This window comes from Giraffa tippelskirchi, chromosome 13 (genome assembly GCF_054371585.1).
Source record: "Giraffa tippelskirchi isolate mGirTip1 chromosome 13, T2T-mGirTip1v1.2.pri, whole genome shotgun sequence".
Classification (NCBI taxonomy): Eukaryota; Metazoa; Chordata; class Mammalia; order Artiodactyla; family Giraffidae; genus Giraffa; species Giraffa tippelskirchi.
This window is the reverse complement of record NC_137287.1, coordinates 37,301,288-37,327,305: the sequence shown is the minus strand read 5'-3', so window position 1 is coordinate 37,327,305 and position 26,018 is coordinate 37,301,288. Positions and strand designations below refer to the sequence as shown.

Sequence of the window (26,018 nt, the reverse complement as noted above, 5' to 3'; positions counted from 1 at the left end):
TTTTTTCAAATATTTGAAAAAAAATTGATTTTTGACAGTTTCAATTAAAGCACCAGTTTAATAGATTAAATTATCGTAAACAATGAAGCTTTTTAAAAATTAAATTTCTTTGAGTGTTTTAAACTGCATTTGAAGTTCCATATGCTTGTTCTCCCAAGTGCTTAAAACTTCTAAAACAGTGAACTCGTAGACCTAAAGTTAAATCTTTCCAAAACTTAACTCTTGTAAGTCTAATAAACTTATAAATGTAAGTCAGGTCTTTTAAAAGCACACTTATAATTTTATATTTTTCTAAGCATTTCAAATTAAAATTGTAATTTTAATGTTACTAATATGTCTGATTTCTCTTAGATGTTTGAAATAGTAACAAGCAACAGCAATTATCACAATGACTATGAAACTTAATACAAAATCTAAGTGTTAGTATGTGATAGGTTTGATTTTACTTTATTTTCTAGTCTTATATCTGTAATTCTCAGGCCTGCAAAATCACTTAACAACCACGAGATGCATTTTTTACCATTAGGTAAAAATGACCTCAGTCATGAGGTCATACTATCTAAAATTTGTGCCAAGATAAGATTACATTTTTAAATTACCTGCTGGTCAGGCAGGGACCTAGTTACCACTTCTAAATTGACCTTTCTACATCCTCCATTGGTTAATGTGCAGATTCTCTTCATATGGTGGGACTTTGCCTGCTTTTACGAGCGGGTACCTTTGTGTCTTCACCTTGGATTTGTTTCTATAATCCAATGCATCACAGATGTCGTGGGGGCCTTGAAGTTTCTTTTAGGGGATTTTTTTTTGACATCTTAGTGCACGGTGGTTTTTTGCTGCCAAAAACCAACCTGTTTTGCTGTCAGTTGCTTTTCTTCCTAATTAGAATTTTTTTAGCTCTTCATTTTTAGGTATTTTATTCCCTTAGCTGGTTTTATAGGTCACAATTTTATTGTCACAATAAAGTGAATATTGCATGTGTACACATACACATAATGTATATGGATATTGTGTGCATGCTCAGTCATTCTGACTCTTTGTGACCTCATGGACGATGGCCTGCCAGGTTCCTCTGTCCATGGGATTTTCCAGCCAAGGATGCTGGAGTGGGTTGTCATTTCCTTCTCCAAGGGATCTTCCCGACTCAGGGATCAAACCACATCTCTTGCATCTCCTGCATTAGCAGGCAGATTCTTTATCACTAGTGCCACTGGGGAAGCCTCTGGAAGGTCTTTGGCCTGTGATATTTTGTCACTTTGCTCAGGCCCAAGTTTGGGTGGTGACAGACTAGTATGAGGAAGTGAGTCCAGCCACACTGCTCCTGAGACAGTGGTCTTAAACTTATCCTGGGGCAGGCAGAGCTTCTATGAACTGATGAAAACTTTGTCATTGTGAAGAATAGCCCCACATGAAAGTAAACTGCTGGTGCTGAAAATAAAGAGGTTTTAAGAAAAAGATTATTCTCAGTCTGAAGTTTAAAAAAAAAGTATATTGGATAAGTTAAATGAAAACCAGTTTTCTCTATGTTCCTTTGCAATTCTGAGGATTCTTTAAGGCTGTATCAACATGGAATCTCTAATGTCAAGGATCTAGCGAATATGCATTGGACAGAAAGACTGGAAGTATGCCAAACAGTGATTATCTCTGACTATAGGGTTTGGGATGCTTTTTATATCTATATGAAGTTTTTTATATTTAAAGTAGTATTTAGGCAGAAAAAAGCAGTAAACGGTAATTAAGATAAATTTAACAATGATTCTTGACAGTGAATTTTTTTTTTTACTTAAATCTGTATAACTGAACAGGAAAAATCACCGTTTTTATCATCTGGTTTGACCTGGCTCTTGTTTTCAATGTTAACAGAAGCCATGCAGTGACACCCACTAAGACTTGTTGGTAGCCATGTCGGAGCCCCACAGGGTCCAGTTCACCTCTCTCCCAGGTTCTTTGAATCCTGCGTTTTTGAAGAAATCCCGGAAAGAGGAAGTTGGGGGAGCAGAGCAGCATCAGGACTCGGAGCCGGCTGCGGCCGCTGTTCGGATCACACTCACCCTCTTTGAGCCGGACCACAAACGTTGCCCAGAGTTCTTCTATCCAGAGCTGGTGAAGAACTTACGAGGGAAGGTGAAAGGACTTCAGCCCGCAGACAAGGTACACCGTAGCCCCAGCATGCTCTGCAGATCTAATGCTCAGGGTGGTGTGTGCCAGTAGGGCTCCAGAGGGTGGAAGCAGCATACAGAGGCTTTGGCCTCCCCCACTAAGTAAGCTCACGGTCTGCCAGTTTTGCCTCTGGAGGTAAGGGTTAGAATTCTTTCTAGAACCATTTTCCTTATTTATGCTAGAGAAAAATGTATGGCACATCCAAGGCCAATTTGTATTATGGCTAATTAATATGAATAAACCTCAGATTTTTTCATACCAAGGCTATAAATGTTGCATCTTCATGTGACCAGCCCCTGCCTTTTCCAGAGCTGGAATTTCATGCTGGGCATTTCCCTTTTCCAAGGGAATCTCATTGTGCCTAATACAAGGGCAGACAAAGACACAGACTGCTCATCTCACCTAAGCACAGTGCTATTCTGAATAGTTTCTTTACTTGGATGGATAGAAACCTATTTTTGTGGGTTTTGTTTTTGTTGGGATTTTTGAAGTTTTTTTTTTCCCTGCCAGAAATGGGCAGCCTTTATGGCTTTTGAGAATCAGTTTGATTTCTTAAAATGTTTTTTAAATGATCTGTTTATTTTTCTGGCAGACTTGTTTTATGTTTTTAGTATGCAGCGTTGCAAACATGTACAGCTTGGAGAGAATAACATAATAAGCCCCCATGCACCCATTACCCAGCTTCAGTTATTACTGATGTTTTGGCAATTCATTAACATTGTACAATTTTTTATAAACGTTTTAACTGAATTATGTGCATAATGAAAGTGCACATGTGATAAATACACAACTTGATGGACTTTCCACAAACACCCCTGGAACCTGCACCTAGATTACAAAATACAACATTTTGGGGGCTAATAGAAACCCTCCTCCTTCCTTCCCAAAATATTACCTCAGCCCTCAAGGGTGACAACTGTCCTGATTTCTAATAGCTGAGATCAGTTTTGCATGTTTCTGTATTTCATGTCAATGGAACCGTGCAGTTTGAGTAGGAGCTGGGTCAGGAGCATTTATTTTAAGCACCTACTGTAAGCTTGTGTGCTCTGCCAGCCTCTGTGGGAAAAGTGAGCAGGGTCCTGTGCTGGCAGCGTTCTAGTCTCTAGACTGGCTCCAGGTACGTGGGGGTTGGGCTGGCATGGCTCACAGTGTCTGGGGTTGAAGAGATCGTGCAGGTGCCTGACTCCTCCGGGCCATGTTTCTTCAGTCTGATCCGTGGTTGTGCTCTTTGGGGTGCCTTGGGTCAGAAGGACTATCCACTTTTTTTTAGATAAAAATGTGTTTCCTTGATAAAGATCTGATTGAATGGATGAAAGCCATTTCAGTCTGTGCCAGGTTGTATGAAGGCCAGTGGGTAGGCTGAGAAAAAGTAATTTCAAATCCATTCATCAACTCTTCTCCAAAGTAGGAACAGTACCCTCTTCCTTGAGAGGAAGAGAAAGTAGCAGGAATTGGTTAAAGTATTTATTTATGGGCTCAAACTAAATCAGTAGGTCAACTGAGATTAGAACTCCAGTGCTCTGATTTCACCTTTTGTGGGGTTCAGATGCCCTCCTCAACTGCAGAAAAATGCGTGGAACTTACACAGAGAACTTCAGATCCAATTTTCAGGGGATTCACTTCTGGCTTCAGGTTCGGAACTCTTAAATTACCCTGTCTACTCTGCAGTGTTCAAAACACAATGTAATCTGACACATTTATATATTAACTCACTTAGCATGTGTGTCTTAGAATGTGAAGGCACTGTGCTAGAATGCTGAGGACTGAGTAAAGGTGGGGAGGCTGCTGTCCCAACCTCAAAGGAACTTTGCACTCTAGTAGATGTTTTAGGAGAGAATTACACCTACACAGGTAACAGGAGTCACAAGTCTGCTACAAACACAGGCCCTGAAGGGCTTGGGCAAAGGGGAGCTTATGTTCCAGATGCTGTCTTCAGACAGAGGCAGGCTTTAATGCGTTCAGGAAATAGTGGATGACTGCTGCTTGCTGGGTGTTAAGGAGTAAACATGAAATCCAGTGCTGCTCCAGACAAGTGGGGTTTCTTAAAGTTATTTGAACCACTTAGGTTACATGTGATCATTGTAGAAAAAGTAAAGTCCAGTCTTAGTGTTTGTGGACTCCAGAGTCTTAACTGTATTTGATACAGAAGTCTTTTATTAAAATTAAGATTCCTTGCCATGGAAGCTTAAGGTCCAACTCTGGAAAATTTGAGAAAAAATAAAAAGGTTTATGGAGTGTAAACTTTGGGAAACTACATGAAAATATCTGGAGATAGTATTGAGATTGGGAGGGAAGGGAGATTATTGATCCTTCAAGATAGGCTTCCAAGGAAAAGTAATGGCACGAACTTGGGTTTGACTATTGATAGCACTGAGAGAAGATTAAGTTCATACCACTCTTCTAACCAGTAAGGTTGAATAGCTGTCAGGAGCTTGTTCTGTGCCCAGTGGGTTCTTAACCTTTCTGAGCCAGTGGCTGCTTTGCAAGTCTGGTGAAGCCTTTGGACCTCTTCTTAGAATAATGTTTTTAAATGCATAAAATAATTTTTAGTATTACAAAGGAAACCAGTTATATTGGAACACAGTTTTACACGGGGGTGAGCATCCCCGACTAAACTCCCTTTGCCATATTTGGAGCACTATAGGACCTAGTACTTCAGTGGGCGATTGTAGGTATTTAATCAAGGTAGGTTCTGTTGAGTCTCATGAATGGAAATTTTACTTTCTTAAACAAGTAAGGTAAACATGGATGGGAAGGTAATATGTATTTTATCCTGTCTTTTCTGAAGAAGTTGTTTTTATTATATAGTTTGTTGGTGTGGAATCAATGAATAGCTTTGTGGGAATTTTTTTGTGACTCTTATTTTTGTGGAATGGTCTCTTTACAGAAGAAAGATCTCTTGGATCCTTTCAATGACGAAGAAAAGGAAAGGCATAAAGTGGAGGCCCTTGCTAGGAAATTTGAAGAAAAATATGTAAGATTTCTCTCTTGGGCAACAGAACAACCTTGTCGGGTGGGAGAGGTTTTCAGACATTTTCATATTCCTTTCGTGGTTTATCTAATCAACACTAATGTGAAACCAGTATAGAGCTTGGAGAGAGCAGAATGAAGTTATTAAACAAATGCATTAAGGTACAGAAAGTGCATATGGCAGGAACTCTTGTGGAGCTAAATGGATGAGTAAACATAAAGAGGCTTTTACCGTTAGAATTTATCCTGAGAATAAATGTTTTGATGCAAGGCATATGAGGCCATTTTGTTCTTTCTTCAGTCTTAGGCCACTTTATGCATTTACAAATCTGTCCTATTTTGAAAGGTCTTCAGGAAACAAGGTTTTGGGGGAGGTGTGTAAGAGACTGGTCCAGTGTTTTATAACCTTTAGTCATTAGCTGTTGGAGTTCAGGGCAACAATTAATTCTGTGTATTAAAAACAAAAAAGTCCTGTGACCCTGGACCTAAAAATTTGTTTAAAGTTTAGATCTTGAGTTGTGTGTTCCTATCACAAGTATAAAAACAAGCATGTGATCTATTTTAAATTTTAGGGTGGAAAGAAACGTAGAAAAGACCGAATACAGGACTTGATTGATATGGGTTATGGTTATGATGAATCCGATTCCTTCATTGATAACTCTGAGGCGGTGAGTACTTAATGAAGCCACTGAAACCACCAGAACCGTGGCATCCAGGCACCTACTGACAGTGCCTGGAGCTGGGGTGGAGTCAGTGGGTGTGCCCTTTGGGTGGGAAGAGCTGCTCTGAAGGGAGAGGAGGTGACACCTTGATCTGGGCCTTGGTTCTCTCTCTGAATATGGTGATCAGATCTGTGCAGAACACCTCCTAACTCGGACATTGGTGACTGACCTGAAACATAACTTAGTATGCTGTCTGAAATGTGACAGAGGAACAGAGTCACATCTGTTCTGTCAAGATGCACTCTACACCTGTGGACATAGCACAGACCTTGGAGCTGACCCAAGTTTGTTTTCCCCCTTCAGTACGATGAGCTTGTTCCTGCTTCTTTGACTACAAAGTATGGAGGATTTTACATTAACTCAGGAACCCTACAGTTTAGACAAGCATCAGAATCTGAGGATGACTTCATCAAGGAAAAGAAGAAAAAATCTCCCAAGGTTAGAACGTTGCTTGCTTTTGGATTTCAGAAGTGCTTTTTGACGTGACCTTATGAGATCAGTAGGTGACTTGCCCGAATCTGTGCCGGTTTAGGATGGCTCAGGAGAGTGGCGGAGACACATGTGTGCCATGAACTTGGAGGCTCAGTCACTGTGTCTGTGCCTGTGTCCTGGCAGGCTTGGCAGGGACTCGCTCCTTGAGGCGGCCCCAGGGTGGGGGCGAGGGCAGTGACGGGTGTGGAGTGAGGGAATTGTGTACCAGCTTACTGTGTCTCTTCTGTGGACATGAGAGGACTTTGGTTCCCAGGACTGTCACTCCAACGAAAATAAGTTAGCCCTAAGATAAGCTTATTTTGAAAGCTATCTATCACTGCCTGGGTGTTTAAAATGCGAGGTAGGCCCCCACACAGCTCATTTTAAAACAAATGGGTTCAGGCTGCAGAAGGGCCTCTATTGCCTCTGGCCCGAGTTTCCTAGGAGCTGCTGACATTGGGAATGCTGTCCTGACCTGTGGGTCTGTGGTCCAAGGACTGAGCTGAAATCCTGTGTTCGTGGAGGAAGTAAGACAGCTCTCTAGGATGTACCCAGGGCGGAGAAGGCCAGTGCTGCGTAGTGCACTTGCTCCCAGAGCTGGAGCCGTGTAACTGTGCCTTGTCTTTAATTCTCAGAAGCGGAAGTTGAAGGAAGGTGGTGAGAAGATAAAGAAGAAGAAAAAAGATGACACTTATGACAAGGAGAAGAAATCGAAAAAGTCCAAGTTTTCCAAAGCCGGGTGAGAGGCAGCAGCTTCTTTGCTAGGAGGACTCTGTACCGTCAGGGCTGCTGGGGCACGCGCCCTCCTGCTCACAGCCTCGTGGGGCCAGGGCCGGGCCTTCTACCCCTTGGGCCTCACGGGGCCACACAGGCCTTGTCGGAGGTCTCACGGCTCTGTGTGTCTGGCATCAGAGTACGCTCTGTCCCGCTGTCCGTGTTGGCAGGTCTTTCTGTCACTGTGTGACTGCTGACGTTTCCTGTTCTCCTGAGCACCCTTCTCTGCCCCCGTTGTCTTCTCCGGTCCTGCTTCCTCAGCCTCACTTGGTCTCACCCCAGCCGCCCTCCAAGTTGCTGCTGCACCTGCTTTCTTCCTTTAAATGTCTTTCTTGCCCCTCCTATTTTTGCAACCTTTTATTTCAGCCTGGCAGTGGTTTTAAAAAACCCATTGGATGTTTAGCATTTTGTGTTACTGTTTTGCTAACCTGTATTCAGTCTCAAGCTTTGGTCCCAGCAAGGAGGAGCTCCATGTGCCAAGAGGAGGGAGGAGGAGTGATGGGGTGGACTTGTGGCTGAGGTTCCCGGAGACCATTGTGCTGGGAGTGGGGCTGAAGCCCCTCTGGAGATTTCCCTTGTGAGGAGTCCTGCAATCTTAGTAACTGACTTCTTCCTTTTACTTGCAGCTTTACAGCCCTCAATGCCAGTAAGGAGAAGAAGAAAAAGAAGTATTCTGGGGCTTTGAGTGTTAAAGAGATGCTGAAGAAATTCCAAAAGGAGAAAGAGGCTCAGAGAAAGAGGGAGGAAGAGCATAAGCCCATAGCAGTGTCGTCAGCAGAAGCTCAGGGCTTGCGGGAATTGGAAGGCGCCTCCGACCCTTTGCTCTCGCTCTTCGGCTCCGCCTCTGACAATGACTTGCTGCAGGCGGCCACCGCCATGGACTCGCTGACGGATTTGGACTTGGAGCAACTGCTCAGTGAGTCTCCAGAAGGAAGCCCCTTCCGCGATATGGATGATGAAAGCGATTCCCTTGGGGTGGGACTGGACCAGGAATTCAGGCAGCCCTCTTCCCTTCCCGAAGGCCTGCCTGCGCCCCTGGAGAAGCGCGTTAAGGAGCTGGCTCAGGTATGGTGACATGGAGTGGCTGGGCTCTCCTGGAAGCAATCGGGTGGATCGTTGCTGATCCTGAACCACTCGCAGCCTATGGCCCAGAGCAACCCTTAGTGAGTGGGCACTTCCAGTGTCTGCTCTACTGGGCTTTCTTCCCACCCCAAGCAAGGGCACAGGGTCGGCTCTGCCTGTCCTTTTGTGATTCCTTCACGTCTGGAAAATTACTTTCTTCTGGAGAGAGTTTTCTCTCCTCCTTTGTGCCTGTCAGGGTATCTTTCCTTTTGTGTGACAGACACTCATGTTGGCAGCAGGCAGCTGAGGCAGAGATACCTCTCTTTAGTAATCTTCTGAAGGTTTTGAACATTCACAGAAGTTTGCAGACACGTTGGGCCTGGGACATATGCTTAGTTGCCGCTGGGTTTAGTGTTAGGTAGTGATTATAGGAATCTGGAATTGGGATAAGTAAGAAGGGCTGAACCATAAGTGCTGTCCATGCCCCATGTTAAAAACAGTAACAGTCTTTGGAAAATAGCAGACATTGCTCCTGTTTTCCCCTGGGGATGGGGAGTTGATCTAGTCTAGAGCACTAAGGACTGTAAATTCTATGATCCATGAATACTGATGATAAGCCAAGCACGGGTCATTAGTTATAGTGTATTTTAGTTAAAATACCATTTCACCTTGGACATCATGACTTGTGACAACCCTGGGGGCACTTATACTCTATAGCTTAAGTTTTAAACCAGTGACTCTCAGTGTTTCAGAATCTCTGTTGTGTATACTAGTCATCATATACACTAGGACTAGGGCAGGATAAAATGTTAACCACTTCTGCAAATGATTTTCTCACTTGCAAAAAATACTTGAGCACAGCATGTGAAATAATTCAGACGTCTTATTCAGAGCTCTGTTCATCCTTGTGGAATGTGCACAGTATTGTTTCAATGTACCCATTTAAATGAATTATGCCCTGTCAGAATTCAGGGTCTGTCTTAACAGGATGTTAAGGTAGAAGTAGTTAAATCTGAACTTGGTGTGTATGAACTTACTGTCCTGCGCTTGCTCTCAGAATATATATTAAAAAAAAAATTACTCCTTCTTTTCAATCTTACGGTTTGTAATCAGATTATCCTGTAGCTTCTGAAAGCCTTGAGTCAAGTCAGATGTGTGTGGCAGAGGCCAGTCATTCCTTAGAGAAAAGTTAAAGTGGCTCTGGGATGCATCCCTGCTTCCACCGAAGGTGGTGTCCTAGTCTGATAACTGAGACTCATTATTGCATTTTCTTGGGAAGGATGGACAAGTCTGGTGGAAACAAAGTGGCTTCATGTGGAACAGTGTTGGGTCGTGATTTGGGAAAACCTTACTTTCTGGAGTCCATCAGGTGGACACTGAGCATGCTGTCCTTCCTCAGGAATTGCCAAGTCTTGGTTGTCTCTCAGGCATGATGGAGATGGGTCAGGACCCCATAGGTAAGGTAGGCTCAGGTCCTGGTGAGGAGGTGGTGACGAGACGTTACTGTACTGGCTTGAACGTATATTCACGTGTGAAACTTACTTCAGTCATCAGCAGGCCCTTCTGTGCCAGCATTAAGAAACTTGGGAAATTGGGGAAATCCTGCCACTCTGAAAACTATTTTCAACTCACTTTCTTTTCTAGCCTCTGTGTACATGTTTTTATGCAGTTGTAAGTACAGTTGTGAATAATTGTTTTCTGCTCTTTTCACTTAATAAATATTATTATAAAGCCCTCATTATTTTTAATGATTGCATGACAAAGAAGGCTTATTTTAGAAAGTTACTTAATGCCACCCTAAAGGCTCCCCAGCGCTGGGGGCACTTGGAGCCTCCTGCACGTGTGCACAGGTGCTCTGTCCCCAGGCCCTGCTGTGAGAGTCTGCTGGCAGAGATTCTTCCCAGAAAAAGATGCCTGTGTACCCAAAAATTACACATAATTTTCAAAAGTCACGTGTGGCTCCTTGGATCATTAATAAGAAGCCCTGTCCTAGATCTTGAACTGGACATTACTTTTTTTGAAATTTAAATTAAACTTGATGTATATAACTAACATTGGCAGTGTTTATGAGTTTCCCACTATATTTTTCACTCCCTTCTTTTTCTTTTTCCCCCCCTTGCTTTGTTTTTGTGATAGTCTGTTGAGATTTTAAATCTTGGCCCTAGAGGGTACATGTATCAGTTTCTACTGTGTCTAAACCCACCCTACCCCACCCCACAAATGTGGTGGCTTTCGGGGCTGCATTCAGCTGGTAAGATGGCTGGGCGTTGGGACAGCCAGGACAACAGGGCCTCTCCTCCCGTCTCTCATTCTGGGCAGGACAGTCTCGGTACTATCTCAAGAGGGTGAAGGTGGAAGCCATAAGACCCTCATGATCTAGCCTTCGAGTTAGTATGCACCTCATCCCTTGTGCCACGCTGTGTTGGGAAAGTAGGTCACCAGCTAGAGGCCCCCTCCCATGGAGACCCCCAGTCCCGGGAGAGGAGGAGTCCGTGGTCCTGTTTGCAGTCCCCCATGGTGCTGAAGCAGATTCTAACGTGATGTGCATCAGTCTCCCAGGGAAAAATATTTTGCTGTTGGAAACGAAAATAAGATTTGTCTTCTAACTAGATGTTATTCTGAAAACTTCAAAAAATACATTTGAAAATTTACATATGTGAAAGAGGTATTCTGAGAGGGAGCACTCCAGCACTGTTACTGTTTTCTCTTGTTGGCTCACTTTCCACTTCTTACTCCCCTGTGCTATGTCTATTTATGGGCCCCAGGGAACCCAGCGGTTTGACCTGATGGCCTTGACCCTGTCTGTCTTCTAATATGTGTTGGTTGTGTCTTTTGTCTTGGTTGTTGGAAAGCTCAGATAACGTTGCGCCTTGATAGGTAACTGTCTTGATAGAGTTTGGCAGCTACTCACCCTGTTCCGTGCAGATGACCCATGTCTGTTTCCTCTTCATTTAAGCATAAAATGGAAAGGATAGTGATGCTAAAAATAGAAAAGAGACAGAGACACATGTCGCCCACCCTTCTATCTGCTCGCTGCTCACCCTCCTGTACAGTTAGAACCCTTGCATTGCAAAACTAGAGAGACACAGATTCAAGGAGAATAAGATAGAAAAAAAAACTGTTTGAGACCTCCCTCGTGGTCCAGTGGTTAAGACTCTGCACTTCCAGTACAGGGGGCACAGGTTTGATCCCTGGTCGGGGAACTAAAATCCTGCATGCCTCGTGGTGCAAGCTAAAAACAAACAAACCAGTTTGGTCTTTGTAAAGAAAATCATGTCAGATTTCACTCTATTCAGCAAAAGCAGGTACAGTATATAAAGTTGTGATCTAGGTGCTGAAAGGCTAGAAGTGGCTCTGCTTATAATGAATAAAGAGCTCATTAAAAGGCTGTTGGAACTATTGTAAATCAGTGCAATCTGGCTGTCTGGTTTTGTTGCATTTCCTAGCTAATCTCGGAGTGATTGATTTAACTGATTCATACAACACCTCCGGCAAGGGTGTTTCTCATTAGGGTTGAGGGATCTCAGTTCTTCCTGGCAAACTATCGACTACATAGTCAGTGGCTCTTTTATTTAGATTTATTTAAAAATGCAGCCCTTGACTACTTCAGCATAAAGGCAGATCTCAGAGATACTGTTGCATGATTCAGAAGGCATCAGGAAAAAACAATTATACAGCCAGAAAACTTCTGAAATGGCTGATATCTAAAAATTTGATTGGAGAGAATTCCCTTGCAGCTCAGTGGTTAGGACTCCTTGCTTTCACTGTCGGGCCTGGGTTCAGTCCCTGGTCAGGGAACTAGGATCCCATGAGCCGTACAGTGCGGCCAAAAACAAACAAACAAAAATTGGAAGCCTGAGGTGGTGCTGAGTCTGACAAACAAGCATTTGAAGTGCATGTTAATTAGGTTGAATTAATCTAAAGGTGCTTCTGCATCTTATAACTAGCAGTGTGCTAAGTCACATCAGTCATCTCTGATTCTTTGCGACCCTATGCACAGTGCACATGGATCATAACCTGCCAGGCTCCTCTGTCCATGTGATTCTCCAGGCAAGAATACTGGAGTGGGTTGCTGTGCCCTCCTCTAGGGGATTTTCCTGACCCAGGGATCGAACCCATGTCTCTTACATCTCCCACATTGGCAGGTGGGTTCTTGACCCCTAGTGCCACCTGAGAAGCCCTATAACCAGCAGTCTCTAAGTTAAAAGAATGACTCCATTTTGTTTTCTCTCAAACTGAAATCACGATTCCAACACGTTAAAGGTGCCACAGGGGAATTCCAAACTCCCTGACAGCATAAGACATTACAGGTGATGTTAGTGACGCCCTCTCTTCCTTCCTTTGTGCCAGCCATCTCCAGCCTCTGCTCCTCCCCTAGCCGAGTTAAATTTTTTCATATCCTCTGCAAGTTTTGTCTGGTACTGAGCTTTTCTTCCTCTTAGTTTTCATCCTTGCAGTGATAATCTGTTCATTTGTGTGTTCATTCATCACCCACTCAGCTGACTTTACTCAGTAGCTGTTACATGATGGGCCACTGTGGGAAACATGTTGATTAGTAAGATTCAGTTCACGTTCACCATGAGCTTGTTGTACAGATGGACTGGTAGCCATGTAAAAAACGGGCTGTGGGACAGAGCAGGGTGAGATAAGTTGTCATGATTGGATGGTCAACAGGATGGTCCAGTGGACCACCAGACTTGAGGAAGGGAAAGAGGGGCTCTTGGGGGTCTGTAGGGATAGGACTGGAAGCAGCAGGCTTGCCCAGCCTCTCAGGTGATGTGGCCTTCTAGTAAGCCAGGGCACAGGGCTGAGAACGGGCAGCGTGTTGGATAACAGGGACTCCTGGTATGTGGTGGGAGGTGGGGGCTGGATAGGATGGTGAGGCCAGGTCCTGATAACCCTGACTGCCAGGTGGAGGAGTTTGGGTTTGATTCTAGGCTCGGGAAGGCCTTCTGAAGAGTCCTAAAGAAAAGTGAGAGAATTTAAGAAGGGTGAGGTGCTGTTGTTAGAAGTAGGGACTTGGTTGGAAGAGCAGAAAGGAGTGGGTTAGATTTTGGACAAGTTGATTTGTATACTCCAGGGTCGTTCATTCAGGGAGATAATTGACAGTTCTGGTCCAGAGCTGAGGATAGAGGTTTAGGTTTGTGTTTGTTATTTTGTGCGTATGTGCTATTTTGAAGCTTAGGGGGAGACACTGTTGGGTGAAGAGGTCTCTCGATGGAATTTGGGAGCGTGCCTGCTGCTAAGAGCTAGTGGAGGAGACAGGATAGAGCTAGGAGGTCAGGACAGGACCCAGAGGATGCAGTGAAGGGAAGGCGGGTGGGGCTAGAGAAAGGTAGGTGTTCCCAAGGGTTGATCAGGACTGATCATTTCACTGTAGACAATCACCTTATTGTCTCTGTTTACCATCAGTATTATATGTCAAGCCTGACATTTTATTTTGCCTAAAGCCTTTGGACCAGTGAGCTTCCTTGGTGGCTCAGACAGTAAAGAATCTGCCTGCAATGCAGGAGACCCAGGTTCAATCCCTGGGTCAGGAAGATCCCCTGGAGAAGGGAATGGCAGCCCACTCCAGTATTCTTGCCTGGAGAATCCCATGGACAGAGGAGCTGGGTGGGCTGCAGTCTATGAGGTCACAAAGAGTCAGACACTACTGAGCGACTAACTTTGAACCAGGAACTCTTGGGTGTAGGTCAGTGGTTCTCGGTCCTCTACATGCTCGTCACCAGAGTTACTTTAAAAGAGTCCTAATCCTGGGGCCTCTTGTAAGGAACACAGGTCTTCCCAGGAGATTCCGATGGGATGCATCTAGGGTGGGGAAGGCTGCCAGGTGCACGCGGCCGAGTAGAGAACCCCTCGTCCAGACCTTTGCATGCTGCTTTCCTCGCTTGTGCTTTTGGTGGCTTGGCCGCCTCCTGTGATTGCTTCAGGGGTCTCCAGGGTAGCCAGCCAGGGTCTTGTTAACTGTGCGCTCGTTGAAAGCACAGCACCATTGCAGCCTGTTATATCTGTGTTAGAAGGTAGTCAGGTGGGTTAGTCATTCCAGTGATCTGAGTAATAGAGTTAGTGATAACATACCCTAAATAGATGATGAATTTTCAAAGAATTATGGTTTTTAAATGCTGAAGCAGCACATTATTATTGTTACTAATATTATTTTGGTGAATAAAAGCCTTCAAGTATTGCAGGTTTGTTAAAGTTCTTGATTGTTTTGTGCTGTAGATGGTAAGGAAAACACAACTCACCGTTTAGATGATAGAGTGCCGGGCAGAGGAGCTTGCTCGCTGGCTGAATGAGAATCACTAGTCTCTTGACTCTGATTTTCTTCACGTAAGACTGAACCCTCTTACATGACTGTCGTGTCAAGTCCTGGGAAGAATGGACTGTCTGTCTGTAGATGCTGCAGCAGCCTGTGAAGAGAGCTGGATGCACCACTTTTGGAGCATGCAGTGGTATGGGTGAACTTAGTCTGGATTAGGAGTGAGCGGGGCAGAGCTTGCTGTGAGGATTTTGTCATCCGGTGTTCTCTAGGCCTGTGGGTGAGTGTGAGGGCGGTGCGGGGCAAGTGCACTAATGGCTGTTCCTGTCTGCCATGAACCAGGCTGCCAGAGCTGCGGAGGGAGAGAGCAGACAGAAGTTCTTCACCCAGGATATTAATGGCATCCTCCTAGAGTGAGTATCTTTCGTTTCTTTGCAACTGCTGTTACCATGCAGGGGTTCAGCAGGCCCGGGGAAGTGGGAGTACGATTGAGGGATAAGGAAGCCCTGATGAGATTTTTAAAAATTGGTTTCTATTGCTTTATTGTGTTTTTTTTTTAATAGAGGTCAGGGGCGGGGACATCAGATGTTTGTCTCTAGGAAATGCTAGACCATCCTAACCTGAGGCAGCAGACATTGTTGGGACTCTGTGTCTTCGTCACGGCACGCTGGGGGAGGGTGTCGTGCCGCCTGTGAGGTGAGAGCAGAGAGCAGGCGCTGCCTGCCCACCTCTGAGGAAAGGGCGAGATGGCTCGGTGCAGGCCCGGGCCCTGCCCTCAGGGGCGCTCCTCAGCGAGCCTGGGCGTTCTCCTCCTAGTCACACTTGTGCTCCGAGGCCAGTGCTCACCCTCCCATTCCCAATCTCACACACGTGAGCCTCTGGGACACCCTACTGTATGAATTGGATTGAAAACAAACAAAAAAACCAAAACCCACACATACAAATCTGAGCCAGATTCTTTGTATCTGGCCCTCCAGCTTTGCCAGTTTCGCTCCTGGTTGCATCGTGTACCAGAGGAAGCTGATTATGCAACTGCTGAGGGTTTTGCACGTGTGAAACCAGTGGTCAAGACCAGGGAATATTCTAGCGAAGGACCTTTCCTGGCCAGGACAGAGGAAGATTGGCCATTTGGGTCAGGGAGCACCTAAGGGTCTGCACAGGTGAGGGGTTTGTGCCCTGGAATGTGCCAGATCCAGAGAGCTCAAGGGGTGGAAGACAGACCGCATTCTGCTCGTCTCAGTGGGAACGCTGCAGGCATGAGGATTTCCTTGACCACATAGTCAGGGACAGAACTTGGAACTGTAGGGGAAAAAAAGGGAAGCTCTGCTGAAAACTGTTTCCTGTCAACCCCAAGTAACTTGATTACTTGCCAGCTTGAAAGCATTTATGTTTTGTTTATGAAACTGAGAACTTCAGAGCTTGTACTCTTGGAGACTCGATTTTCTTGACACCTTTGACTCGGTCTTGTCTTTGACCTGAGAACCTTGGTGCACTCTGCCTAGCCAAGTTGATCGGGTTTGTTGGGCTGGCCGCTCCATGATGCTGTGTGATTGGCGAGATAAGGCTTGGCCCACTCTTGGCTCCTGCAGATGAGAGGTGCTGCGGTGGGTAACTCTGCTCTGTTCTTCAGCATAGAGGCGCAGACCCGGGAGCTGAGCAGCCAGACCCGTTCTGGAGTGTATGCCTACCTTGCTTCCTTCCTGCCCTGCAGCAAAGATACCTTGGTCAAGCGTGCACGAAAACTGCACCTCTGTGAGCAGGTGGGTGACCTTGCAGTGGAGCCCTGTGGCTTCGGGGCCCAGTAGAGAGGGTGATAGCATGCTCACAGGTGCCATAGCTGCTGCTGCACTGCCTCCATGCGGTTGGTTATGCTTAGGGTGTGTCCTCAGTGTAAAAAGTGACGTGTAAACAAGACTCATGACTGGTCTTGCTCTTAGCAGGGTGGGCGTCTGAAGGAGCCACTCCAGAAACTTAAGGAAGCCATTGGCAGGGCCATGCCAGAGCAGATGGCCAAGTACCAGGACGAGTGCCAGGCTCACACGCAAGCCAAGGTCGCCAAGTAAGTGTGTCCCCTCACTGCCTTCAGCATCCTCAGCTCTTCTGAGATGCCCTGGGGGGTGGGGGGACGGTGGCAGGAGGAAGCAGCTCTGTGGTGACCTTAGGGTCCCTCCTAATTCTCCTCACTCTCTAGGATGCTGGAAGAGGAGAAGGACAAGGAGCAGAGAGAACGGGTCTGTTCTGATGAGGAGGAAGATGAGGAGAAGGGGGGCCGGAGGATAATGGGGCCCCGGAAGAAGTTCCAGTGGAGTGATGAAATCAGGTGTGCCCAAACTGGGACCTTGCCTCAGTGGAGGGTTTGTGGGGCCAGTGTCTGAGCATGTTCCTGTGTTTCTAATGAAGGTTAGAATCTTTTCTTTAATTAGGGCTGCTGAAAGCACATGATTGAAAACTTGAAGAAGTGTTTGGGGTGGTTTAAAGGTTGTGACTTCTGCCCACTCTGTAGGGAGCTGCTCTGTCAGGTGGTGAAGATCAAACTGGAGAGCTTTGACCTAGAGAAGAACAAGGCCCAGTCCTGGGAGGACTACGTGAAGGCGTTTCTGGATGCCGAGGTCAAACCTCTCTGGCCCAAAGGCTGGATGCAGGCCAGGTGAGGGCCCGTGGGCAGCCAGTGTAGTCAGTGTGACCTTAGAGTGGAGCATTCTTGTGATCCATGGGATTCTCCAGGCCAGAATACTGGAGTGAGTAGCCTTTCCCTTCTCCAGGGGATCTTCCCAACCCATGGATTGAACCCAGGTCTCCCACATTGCAGGCAGATTCTTTACCATCTGAGCTACAAGGGAAGCTCATTCTTGTGGTAAAGAGATGTCATGAGTGATTCTTCTGTGCCAGGCCACCGGAGCTCCACCCTCAGAGTCACAGGCTAGTGGATTGAACTCTGATCTCACCTGAGTAACAAGGGGGTTGTCTGTCTCCGCAGGAAGAGGGACGTTATTTGTGGGATTTTGTCTTTGTCATTCTTTATCCCACTTCAGTTCTATGGCTGTATGCCCTTTTCTGCTTTGACATAATGGCGCCTACTGAAAGTTGGGAGGCAGGTGCAAGTTGGGGACATTTTAATTTTCTGAACAGAATTGTTATTTGCAACTGGCAGGAGTGACTTACTTCCTAGAGCCAAGCGCCAGACTTTTCTAACAGGCTACTTTGTGTTACATAGCTTTCCATGAATGGACTGTATCTGCAATACACAGAGAAAGTGTCCTCTAACTAGTGTTCTTTAAAAAAAATTGGGGGGGGGGGTGGTAAAATACACTTAATGTAAACTTTAGCATCTTTCAGGGCATAATTCAATGGTGTTAGATACACCAACTCCACATTTCCCCTCCCCACAGACCTGGAGGCCACCATTCTCCTGTCTGTGGTTTTGACTACTTTAAGTACCTCATATAAGTGGACTCATACAAAGTATTTGTCTTTGTGTCTGGCTTACTCCACTCAGCATAATGTCCTCAAGGTTCATCAATTATAGCACGGGTCAGAACTTCCTTCCTTTTTAAAGCTCAATAATATTCTCCTGTATATATACATTTTGCTTATCCATTCATCTGTTGATGGTACCTGGTGTTGCTTCCACATTTAAGCTATTGTGAATAATGCTGCTGTGAACATGGACACACAGACATCTCTGTGGGACCCTGCTTTCAGTTCTTCTGCACGTACACCTAGAATTGGAGTTGCTGGATCGTGTGATGGTGTGTTCAGTTTCTGAGGCCCCACCGCAGTGGTTCCATAGTAGCTGCGATCCTTCCACGTTCCCGCCAGCACTGCATGAGGTTCAGTGTCTCCACATCCCCACCAGTGTGTGTCGTTTTCTCTCTTTTTGGTTGTGACCATCCTGATGGATTTGAGGTGGTGCCCCATAGTTCACTTTGCTAATGATTAGTGATACTGAGCATCTTTTCATGTACTAACTTTACATTTGTATATCTTCTTTGGAGATGTGTTTATTCAACTCTTTTGCCCATTTTTAAATTGGTGTGCTTTTTTGTTGTTAAGTTTAAAGAGTTCGCTATGTATTCTGGATATTAATCCCTTATCAGATACGTAATTTCCCAATATTTCTTTGTTCTGTGGGTTGCCTTTTTATTCTATGGATAGTGTCTTTCAGCCTAGATGAAATGGACAAGTTTCTAGAAACACAAGACTTACCATGACTAAATCACAAAAAAATAGGAAGTCTGAATAGACCTATAATTGTTTATTGTTTATTCTCTATTTTCCTTGTTTTTTCTCTAATCTTTATTATAATATATCCTTCCTTTTGCTGGCTTTAAGCTTTAGTTCTTCTTTTGTCTGTTCCTTAACTTGCAAAATTCGGTTGTTGATTCAAGACCTTCCTTGTTTTAAAATCTACTGAGAGTTCATTTGTGGCCTAACATATGGTCTATCCTAGAAAATGTCCCATGTGCACTTGAGAAAGTGTATTCTGTTGTTGGGTAGAATGTTTTGTATCTCTCTGTTACATCTAATTGGTTTATTGTGTAAAGTTCTCTGTTGCTTTATCTTCTGTCTGATTATTGTATTCACTTTTGTGAGGGGGTATTGAAATCTCCAGCTTTTATTGTAAAACTGTTTCTTTCTCTCTTCAGTTCCATCAGTTTTTGCTTCATATATTTTAAAGGTCTGTCAGGTGCATAAGGCAATGGCAACCCACTCCAGTACTCTTGCCTGGAGAGTCCCAGGGACGGCAGAGCCTGGTGGGCTGTAGTCCATGGGGTCTCGAAGAGTTGGACACGACTGAACGACTTCACTTTCACTTTTCACTTTCATGCATTGGAGAAGGAAATGGCAACCCACTCCAGTACTCTTGCCTGGAAAATCCCAGGGACGGCAGAGCCTGGTGGGCTGCCGTCTGTGGGGTCGCACAGAGTCAGACACGACTAAAGTGGCTTAGCAGCAGGTGCATGAATATTTATAATCGTTATATCTTTTTGCTGTATTGAACCTTTTATTAATATATAATAGTTTTCTGTATCTTTTGTAACCTTTCTCGAGTTAAAGTCTGTTTTGTGTGATATTAATATAGCTGCCTCTGCTCTCTCAGTTATATTTGCATGGAGTACCTTTTTCAGTCCTTTTATTTTCAATCTGTTCTTGTCTTTGGATCTCGAGTCTTTGGCTCTTGTAGCTTGCCTGGAAATCCCATGTACAGGGGAGCCTGGTGGGCTACAGTCCATGGGGTCGCAACAAGTTAGACACGATTGAGCACAGCACCACAGCAGCAACAGACAGCATATAGTTAGATCAGGTCATGTTTTTTATTTATTCTGCCAGTCTCTATCTTTTGATTAGAATGTTGAATTGTTATTTTTTAAAGTAGTTACTAATAAGGAAGGATTTACTTCTGTAAGTTGATTAACATATGAAAGCTCTGCCCCCATACAGCTCTGCTGTACATTTTTATACATTGTGTGCCCCATAACATAAACTAATAGTTTTTTAAATGCCTCTTAAATTATGTAGAAAACAAGATTTAGAGTTACCAACCAAAGTCATAGCTTTTAAATTAGTATTAGTCTCTTAAATCATACTTTAAAAAGTATGATTACAAACCACTGTTATAATGACCTTGACTTCTGTAGTGGTCTTCGTATATTCACCTTTCTGAGATCTTTATTTCTGCATGTAACTTTGAGGTGCTATCTTTTTATTTCACCCTCAGGACCCATGAGCATTTCTTACAGAATAGGTTTTTTGATCATGAACACCTTCAACTTTTATCTTATCTGGGGATATTATATTCTCCACTGTTTGATTGAAGTATAGTTGATTTACATCTCCCCCATATTTCATCAGATATAGGGTTCTTGGTTGATGCTGTTTTTACTTTAGACTTTGAATGTATCAACCCACTGTCTTCTGGCCTCCAAAGTTTCTGATGAGAAATCTGCTGATAATTTTATTGAGGATCCCTCGTGTATGATGATTCAATAGTGTCTGGATGCTTTCAATATTCTGTCTTTGTCTCTGGCTTTTGAAACTTTGATTATCATGTGTTTTGGTGTGGGTCTCTTGATTTCATCTTACGTGGAGTTCTTTGTGCTTCTTGGATATTTATATTCATATATTTACGCTTACATTGTTTGTTTTCACATTTGGAAAGTTTTCAGCCATTATTTCTTTACGCTTCTCTGGGCCCCTTTCTCTGTCCTCCAGGATGTCCATGCTGTGAGAGGGTGTGTGTGCACTTGGTGGTGTCCCATGGGTCCTTTTAGACTCTGTTGACTTTTCTTCAGTCTTTTCTTTCTGCTCCTCAGACTCGATCATCTTCATTGTCCTGTTTCAGGTTCTCTTGTTTTTTTCCTACCTGCTCAAGTCTGCCTTTGAATCTCTCTACTGAATTTTTCATTTCAGTTACTGTCCTTTTCGATTCTAGAATTTCTTTTTGGTTTCTTTTCAGGTTTCCTATCTCTTTATTGATATTTTTTCACATTATTTTCTTTCTCCACATCTTCCTTTAGTTCTTTGTCCATCTTTAGGACAGTTGTTTTTGTCTGGTGTATCTGCCATTTGGTCTTTTCTCAGAGACAGTTTCCGTTGATTTGTTTTTTCCTTTGAACGGGCCATATTTCCTGTTTCTTTATGTACCTTGTATTTTTGTTGTTGTTGTTGAACAGCAGACATTTGAATCTAATAATGTGGTAACTCCGAAAATCAGATTCTCCCCTTTCCCTGGAGTTTGCTGGTTTTGTGTTTTGTTTTTAGTATATGCTGTCTCTATGTCAAGGATCAGCCTGAGGTGTGAACTTAACGTGTTATTCTTATGTCTTTTCCAAGCTTTTCCCTAGGCACACGCAGTTACTTTCTAATTTCTCCCACATATGTAGTTTTTTTTTTTTTTTAATGCTCTAGTCTTTAAAGACTAGAGTGACTGCCAAAAGGGGGAAAAATCACAAAAAGGAAGAGGTTAAAGGGGGTCCTGGCCCTTTACATCCCCTGGCAGTCGCTTCAGCCAGTAGTGCAACAGCAATAGGCTGCCGCCCTGTGTCTGCACCTCCCACCCCCGTGATCAGAAGCAGTGATCAGCCATCAGAGCACAGGTCCCTGGTCTTTGGAGACAAGGTCCTTTTTCCCACGCTGGTTCCCACAAGCTGTGTGCAAGCTGCTCCAGGAACACCTGCACAGCTGCAGGCCACCAGGTGGGGGGTGGGCGGCTGCTCCTGTGCAGAGAGCCAAGATGAACCACAGTTTACTCGTCTAAGTTCCCCCCGGAAGCCGCAAGCTTGAACAGCCTCTGAAGTTACAGAGTAGTTCCATCAGATGGGTTTGGCTAGTGTAGTGTAGTTGTTGTCCAGGTGGGAGACCACACCTGGTGCTTCCTGCTTGGTGTGTTCCCAGGACCCTCCCCAAGGTGCTAGGGAGTGTTCTTGGTTGAGTAGGTCTTTTCTTAGAGTCCCTTCAAGTGGAATTGCTCTTCTCACTGTAGATTGGACTCCTGACAGTACATAGGGAATGGCATAAAAAAACTTCCATTGAGCTTCTCTGGGAGAAGTTGTGCCTTTGAAGGGGGATGAGAACAGGTAGTACGGAGGGTGCTCCTGCCGTTAGGGGAGGAATCACTGTGAGAGGTATGGGGGCAGAGTCATCGCTTTTTTGGGGGAATCCCAGCTCCGTGGCTTTCAGGTGGCCAGGTAGCTACGTAAGGCCCCCTCAGCAGCCCCCTGACATTAATGGGTGACAGTCCTTGCATACCATGGAGGTGGGGTGGCTCGGGGAGCAGACTGCTTTCAGAGGCTTATGAGGACTTCCCTGTGGTTCTTTGTTCCAGGACTCTGTTTAAGGAGAGCAGACGAGGCCACGGGCACCTGACATCAATTCTGTGAGTGTCTCAGTGTTTTCACTTGTCGGGACTACTGGCATTTTTATCTCTGAGGATCTCCTCTGAACCTTTCCTATGTTCATTCCTTTGCACAGGGCCAAGAAGAAAGTAATGGCCTCTTCCAAAATGAAGGTGAAGGTGAGTCAGCCTGTCCAGTCCTGTGCCACCTGTTCTTAGCTCTTTGCAGCCATGCTCCTGGCAGCTCATGGAGCTTTGCTGGTCTGGGGACAGCTCTTTGGGATGAGGTTGTACCAGGAGGGAACTGGGGTCTGCAGGACAGAGACCTGACCTGGGCCACTAGTGCCCTCCAGCCCCAGGTCTAGGAAGCAGCACCTACCCGGCCAGTTCCTGGGGTTGTTGTGGAGTTAAATGAGGTCTTCCTGGTAGCCCTCTGAGAATCGATAAGCCCTCGAAAGTGGGAAAGTGTCATGGGTGAATTGGCCTTACCTCTTACGGAAGAGCGCCCCCTAGCCAAGTGCAGGTGAGCATGGATTGGCATCTGGCAGGCAGGAAGCTTTGTCCAGCTGACTGACATACAGAGGGGAGTGCGATGGCTGGAGACTAGACTGAAATGACTTCGATGTTGCAGAGCGCTCTCGATGTAGTAAAATTGCTGTTTCACCAAAATTTCTGCCAATTCTGAGGCTCTGTAGCGCCCCTCACCGTCCCTGAACAGCCCAAGGGAAGGAGCGTGCAGATCAGTTATTCCCAAGTGTCTGTTGATCTCCTCTGGTGTCCCTAAGACTCACTATACCAGGTGCTGGGGAGGTGGAAGTGACAAGACAGACTCTGAGCCCAGAGGAGAGTTAGGTGCCGGGAAACCCAGGAGGGAGAGAAAGTGAAGGCAGTCCCCTGCCCTGTCATCCTGACTGCGGTGGGAGCTGAGGTGGGGTGAGGGCTGAAGGGAGCACATCTTGTTGTTCAAGTTGTACAGTTTTCAGAAACAGAACGCAGTTTCCTTGTATGTGTTGCAGTGGCAGCATGCCTGGATCAGCCCAGTCCCGCCCAGCCATGGCCAGAGAGTGGCAGAGGGTGGCGGGGTCGCAGCATTTCCGAGTCCATGCAGGCCTGCCTCCTGCTCCTTTCCTCCCTGGCTTTGCGATCACACTGGGAGGCCGGCTGTCTGTCTTGTGTTCTCGTGCTCGAGTCCCTTCAGCAGGGCCAGTGTTGGCATCTTTGGACATTTGTAAACACGAGCCTTTCTGCTTGCCTTTAGGAATCATCTGCTAAGCCAGAAAAGAAGGTGTCCATATCATCAGGCCAGATGGGCAGCCCCCTGGCTTTGCCTTCAGAGCACCTGGGAGGAGGCCTGGGCGTGGGGGCTGCAAGCAGGGAGCTCTCGTCCCAGGCATCTGGCAGCCTCGCTCATCCTGCTCCTATCAACCTGGAGGACTCGTTGGATGGAGACTTGGTCCATAATTCTGCCTCCTCATTGGAGGCAGTGTCCAAGGAACTGGCTGTATTGAACACTAGGGCTGGTGGGAGCTCAGAGTTCCCACTGCCCGCACCCGTGAAAGTGCCTGCAGAGAAGGTCGCGGGTGTTCTATGTCCAGAAGAAAAAAGGAACTTTCCAAAGCCCAGCCCTTCTTCTGCCCCTCCACCCTCTAGCTCTTTGCAGTCACCCCTCAATTTTCTGGCTGAACAGGCTCTGGCCCTGGGGCAGTCCTCTCAGGAGAAAAAAACAGAGAGTTCTGGCTACAAAGAGCTGTCCTGTCAGGCTGCTCTCGGCAAAGGCCCACCAGAAGGGCAGCAGCTGAAAGCCAAGCACCACGGCTTGTCGCGGACGTCTCACATGCCCCCGACGGGCACCGCTATGCTGGGCCCGCAGGTCAAGGTCTTTCATGCCGGCACGCAGCCGCAGAAGAGCTTCACCCCTCCGGCTCCATTCATCAGTAAGCTTCAAGGCCCGAAGCCTGGCTCCCCTCAGTGTCACCGATCCCTCCTGCAGCTTGTCAAGACAGCGACCAAAAGCCAGAGCTTCCATGCTTCCATGCCATCCTCCTCAGGGGGCACACCAGCCTCTAGCAGCAGCTCTCATAAAATCCCAGCTTCGTGCTCTGCTGCAGTGAGCCATCCAGCGAAACCACACTCAGCCAGCACTTCAGGGCCACCCTACAAGACCAGTCCCTTCCTGGGCTCTGCCTCCAAACATGGGGTGTCATCCAGCAGCCCTTCACCTGGAGGAACACCGGTCCAGAGCCCTGCTTCTGGGAACTTGCTCCCCGCGGCACAGCCTCCCTCCACAGGACAGTCCGCCGGCCGACCCGTCCCTGGCCCTGCAGTGAAAAAGCCGCCTGTACCCCAGAAGTTGACCCTGGTGGCCCCTCCTGGTGGTCCCAATGGAGATTCTAGTGGGGGGACCCAGGGCGTGGCCAAGTTACTGACCTCCTCCCTGAAGCCCAGCGTGGTGAGCAGCGTGACCTCGTCTACCTCCCTGCCAGTGAGTGTCCTGCTGCAGCCCACCGCCCTCGTGGGCCTTGTGGGCAGGGCTGCTGGCCTCACCCTGGTCTGAGAGTGAGAGCTGATGCTCACGGTCAGGTAGGAGCAGTGAGGAAGGAGGACCAGGCTTCCTGTTTTCAGGCCTTTACTTTTCTGGTGGCCAGACTCCCAGGAAAGCCTGAAGAGTCTCCTGGGGAGGACGACCAGAGGGAGGACTGGGCAGCGCTGCATCTGCAGGGGGGCTGTGGATCCGGATGGCTGGAGGGAGTCAGGAAACGCGTCCTGCACAGCCTCCTGCCTGTCATCTCTCCAAGCGAGCATGTGAAACTAGTCCTGCCCTCAGGTGGTTAGTTAATAGGGATGTCTTGACCGGGAATACCGGTACTTCTCAGGGTGATTCTTTCTGTTGGGTTTGGGGAGACTCCGCATGTGAGACAAAGGCACTGTGACCCGGCCCCTGGTTACTGAGGCTCGCCTCGGGTGATTCATTATAGGAGGTTTGGATGAAGGTGGGGCGAATGAGCTTATTTTTTTCTCCATTTTTCACATATATAAGATAGTGTGGTTGCAAAGAGCAAACCTATAGAAAGGTGTGTTTAGCAAAGCTTCACTCGCCTCTGCCTTCCTCCTGCAGCCCTTGTAACTGCATTCCTTAGTTTCTAGGTTTTTTCTGTTTCTTTGTAAAAACCAAAGGTAAATTCCTGTGTGTGTGTGTGTGATGGAGGTAAGTATACATATGTTGCTACATCCCTGTATTGGTGGGTATCCATGTATGATACTTTCTCCTTCCTTTCTTGCACAAAGGAGGCATATTTAATACCTGCTTTTTAAAGTGAACACTGCTCGGGGAGCCCTTCTGTGCTGGTTCTTCGCGATGGTCCTTCCTCGGGGCTGCAGTGGAGGGGCGGCTGATGTGCACGTACCCCTCTCCAACCCACCCCCAGTGCTGTATGAGCTTTGGTTTGTGAGTGGGCTCTGGATGAGGCTGGAATCCTGACCCCTGTCTGTGCTTCCTCCCCAGAAAGGAGCGAGTGGGGCTGTGCTGTTGACCGGCTCCTCACCCTTGAACCTGCTGTCTTCATCCTACAAGGCTGGCAGTCCCAAGCTCCCTGGGGCCTTGAACTCGAACCCCTTGGGGATTATCTCCCAGCTTCCCCTCCACGTGATCTCCTTCAGTGCTGACTCCTCTGCTAAAGCGGGGGTCTCCAAGGATGCCATCGTCACCGGCCCTGCCCCTGGGACATTCCATCACGGCCTCGGCCACAGTAAGTGTCTTCCCTTCTCC

The 26,018-nt window shown here is 46.4% G+C and overlaps 1 protein-coding gene across 19 annotated transcripts in view; it reads left to right on the top strand.

The window, feature by feature from the left end:
• The window catches only part of UBN1 (ubinuclein 1), a 31,926-nt gene that overhangs the window by 1,916 nt on the left and 3,992 nt on the right, over positions 1 to 26,018 (top strand). For 4 of the 19 annotated variants that reach the window (XM_081554723.1, XM_081554724.1, XM_081554716.1 and 1 more), the window contains exons 2-16: positions 1,864 to 2,151; positions 5,048 to 5,134; positions 5,703 to 5,798; positions 6,156 to 6,290; positions 6,959 to 7,062; positions 7,724 to 8,162; positions 14,761 to 14,831; positions 16,049 to 16,178; positions 16,359 to 16,477; positions 16,610 to 16,738; positions 16,922 to 17,065; positions 22,244 to 22,294; positions 22,390 to 22,432; positions 23,511 to 24,734; positions 25,755 to 25,998. In XM_081554723.1, coding sequence (XP_081410849.1) covers positions 1,903 to 2,151; positions 5,048 to 5,134; positions 5,703 to 5,798; positions 6,156 to 6,290; positions 6,959 to 7,062; positions 7,724 to 8,162; positions 14,761 to 14,831; positions 16,049 to 16,178; positions 16,359 to 16,477; positions 16,610 to 16,738; positions 16,922 to 17,065; positions 22,244 to 22,294; positions 22,390 to 22,432; positions 23,511 to 24,734; positions 25,755 to 25,998 — 3,265 coding nt within the window. In that variant the 5' untranslated portion in view covers positions 1,864 to 1,902. Of the gene's footprint in view, positions 1 to 1,863; positions 2,152 to 5,047; positions 5,135 to 5,702; positions 5,799 to 6,155; positions 6,291 to 6,958; positions 7,063 to 7,723; positions 8,163 to 14,760; positions 14,832 to 16,048; positions 16,179 to 16,355; positions 16,478 to 16,609; positions 16,739 to 16,921; positions 17,066 to 22,243; positions 22,295 to 22,389; positions 22,433 to 23,510; positions 24,833 to 25,754; positions 25,999 to 26,018 lie in introns of all 19 variants that reach the window. The other 15 variants (XM_081554721.1, XM_081554722.1, XM_081554715.1 and 12 more) reach the window with 9 other exon arrangements.